Genomic DNA, 2,247 nt, shown 5'->3' with positions numbered 1-2,247 from the left:
GGTGGCGCCGACAGTAAGTCTCCCACGTTGCCGTTAGCAATTAAATAAGTGCATGAAATAACTTATAGCTTTTGGCCACCCCTTTCAACTCATATCGGGTCATCCTTTGCTGTTCGTTGGAAAATCATTCTCATATACACGTCAAAATTGTCGGGGGGGCTTTTGTTAAACTCAGATGAAACAGAGTCGATGTCGATCGTTGGTTGACAATCATCGTCAGTCGTTCATGAAACACAAAAGTTGGTGTTGATTTTATGGTGTTTGATGGTGTTCTTTTGCATCTTGGAGGGGCTACACCAAAGGGAATCCTGAAGGCTATGGATGTCACCGGACTCACCATCTACCATATCAAAAGCCACTTGCAAGTCTGCCATCTTGCCCTCTCTCTTCATCTCGTTTTACATTACATCTCATCGATCATGAATCAAGAAATAGTATAATTTGCATTAACTCGTTTGAAAACTCATCCTAGCTGTATTTTCCGAAGTTATTTTTCCTACGTCACATTACTTAACACTTCATCTATATCTTGTCCGTGGTATTCACATGACTTTCTACATGCGAGGGGAAATTGATATATATGCAAAGTATGTAGTACACCTTTTCTTTTACATTTATATTTATATTAACGGATACAATCTTGGGTAGTGAAAGCAACGTAACTCGTGCGATGATGAAATATTCTCGATTTCAGAATAACATAAGACTATTCAAAATTAAAATCAAATACTTGCCCATTCAGTCTTATGATGTTATTACAGAATAGAGATCCCTAAAATTTAGCCGTGCATTTATCCCGTTACATGATTGATAGATTTTGAAGGGTTTCGGTTTATTTTTTGTAATTACCTTTTGAACTTAAGGAGTGAAAGAACAATACTCGTTGTAACCAAGGGTGGTGAAACATAAGTATTGTCTCTTCTAATAGTGTATGTAATTTCTTAACTTCCTCGACAATATCACCAATGACTTTTCTTTTTTCTCGCTATTATATTGCAGAAGTACAGGATGACAACGCTAATTTCGGAGAAACCTACCAGTAAGTGCGCAACAATATCCACTTAGAAAATTTTTGGAAACTTACCCACTTTGTAAAAATCGAAAGCTTCTTAATATGATCTCTCTCTCTCTCTCTCTCTCTCTCTCAGAGAAGTTTGAAAGGCGAAGCATTTCCGAAATATTTCCTAATTTTAGTGCTACATGGTAAGTAAATTCTGCAGCACATATACCGCTTCAGTAATTACAAGAAATGTTTTTCTTCAATTCGTCGTTCATTGTTGCAGTGGTGCTCAACTTAAAGAAGCCATCAGACAAGTTCAAATGAACTATCAAGCACGATTAAGTGACCAAGACGAGGTATGGAGACAAGCGTTATATGAATATAGATGGAGGATCAAATCACAGATATAATAACATACTTAACCCATTTGAGCATGACTATAATAGTTTCTTGTCTATAAAGATTCAAAAGAGATAATGTTGAGGTCCACCGATAGCGTGAAAAAATCCCCACATTTTAAGCATTGCATAATTTGATGTCTAGGGTCAAAATTTCATAATTGCTAATAAGTTTTCTTTCCGTCTGAACAGGTTCAGAAGAACTTAAGGCTCAAAATAGAAGCACAAGGGAGATATTTCCAGAGAATGATGGACGAACATTACAACGTCCGGCCATCGACTGTCGGGACGAGGCCAAGCAAGCCAAGCTTCCCCTCCATCTCGTTGCCCTCACTCTCAGAGGAGTCCGAGTCACTCGTCAAGGAAGCCGACTCCGACTCGGAAGGTCCCGAGGAAGTACTAATTAGAGCTCCAAAGAGGCCTAGGACCTCCCAAGACTGCGACTCTGATCCGAACATTTGCAACTACTCTGCGATCGTCGCGAATAGTGGTCTGTCGTACGATCTCGGTGACATCAGCTTTCTGTGGAATCTTGCATCATGCCCATCTCCGGTGTTGATGCCAAGCTTCATGTGAGATTTTGGAGAGATAAGTATCAACTCTGCTAAATAAGAAGCATATATATGTGAAAAATTAGAGCATAGACCGACATTGTAACAAAAATTTTACACATACAGTCTTATTCACCCTTGATGTAAGGGTTAGTGAGAGAGCGTGCTGGTAAAATTCTCAAATCAAGGGTGAACAACACCGCCCGTGTAACGTAGTAAATAAAACTCCACCTTGGAAGTGTTCGGTCGTCATGATTTGTGTGATTTAGGAGAAGATTATGGGGAAACATTATGTGAT

General features: G+C 39.2%; 1 protein-coding gene across 1 annotated transcript; it reads left to right on the top strand.

The window, feature by feature from the left end:
* The first annotated feature begins 965 nt into the window (after positions 1 to 965).
* On the top strand, positions 966 to 1,974 carry LOC115672205 (myb family transcription factor PHL7-like). The gene is made up of 3 exons (XM_030593982.2): positions 966 to 1,039; positions 1,284 to 1,356; positions 1,591 to 1,974. Exons 1-3 carry the CDS (start codon positions 966 to 968, stop codon positions 1,972 to 1,974), a joined length of 531 nt encoding a protein of 176 aa, XP_030449842.2.
* Positions 1,975 to 2,247: the final 273 nt, after the last annotated feature.

Source organism: Syzygium oleosum, unplaced genomic scaffold, assembly GCF_021117445.2.
Source record: "Syzygium oleosum isolate NSW1041296 unplaced genomic scaffold, Sole_v2.1 Sole_v2.12, whole genome shotgun sequence".
Lineage (NCBI taxonomy): Eukaryota > Viridiplantae > Streptophyta > Magnoliopsida > Myrtales > Myrtaceae > Syzygium > Syzygium oleosum.
The sequence above is the reverse complement of the archived record's forward strand: the minus strand, read 5'-3'. Positions and strand labels throughout refer to the sequence as shown.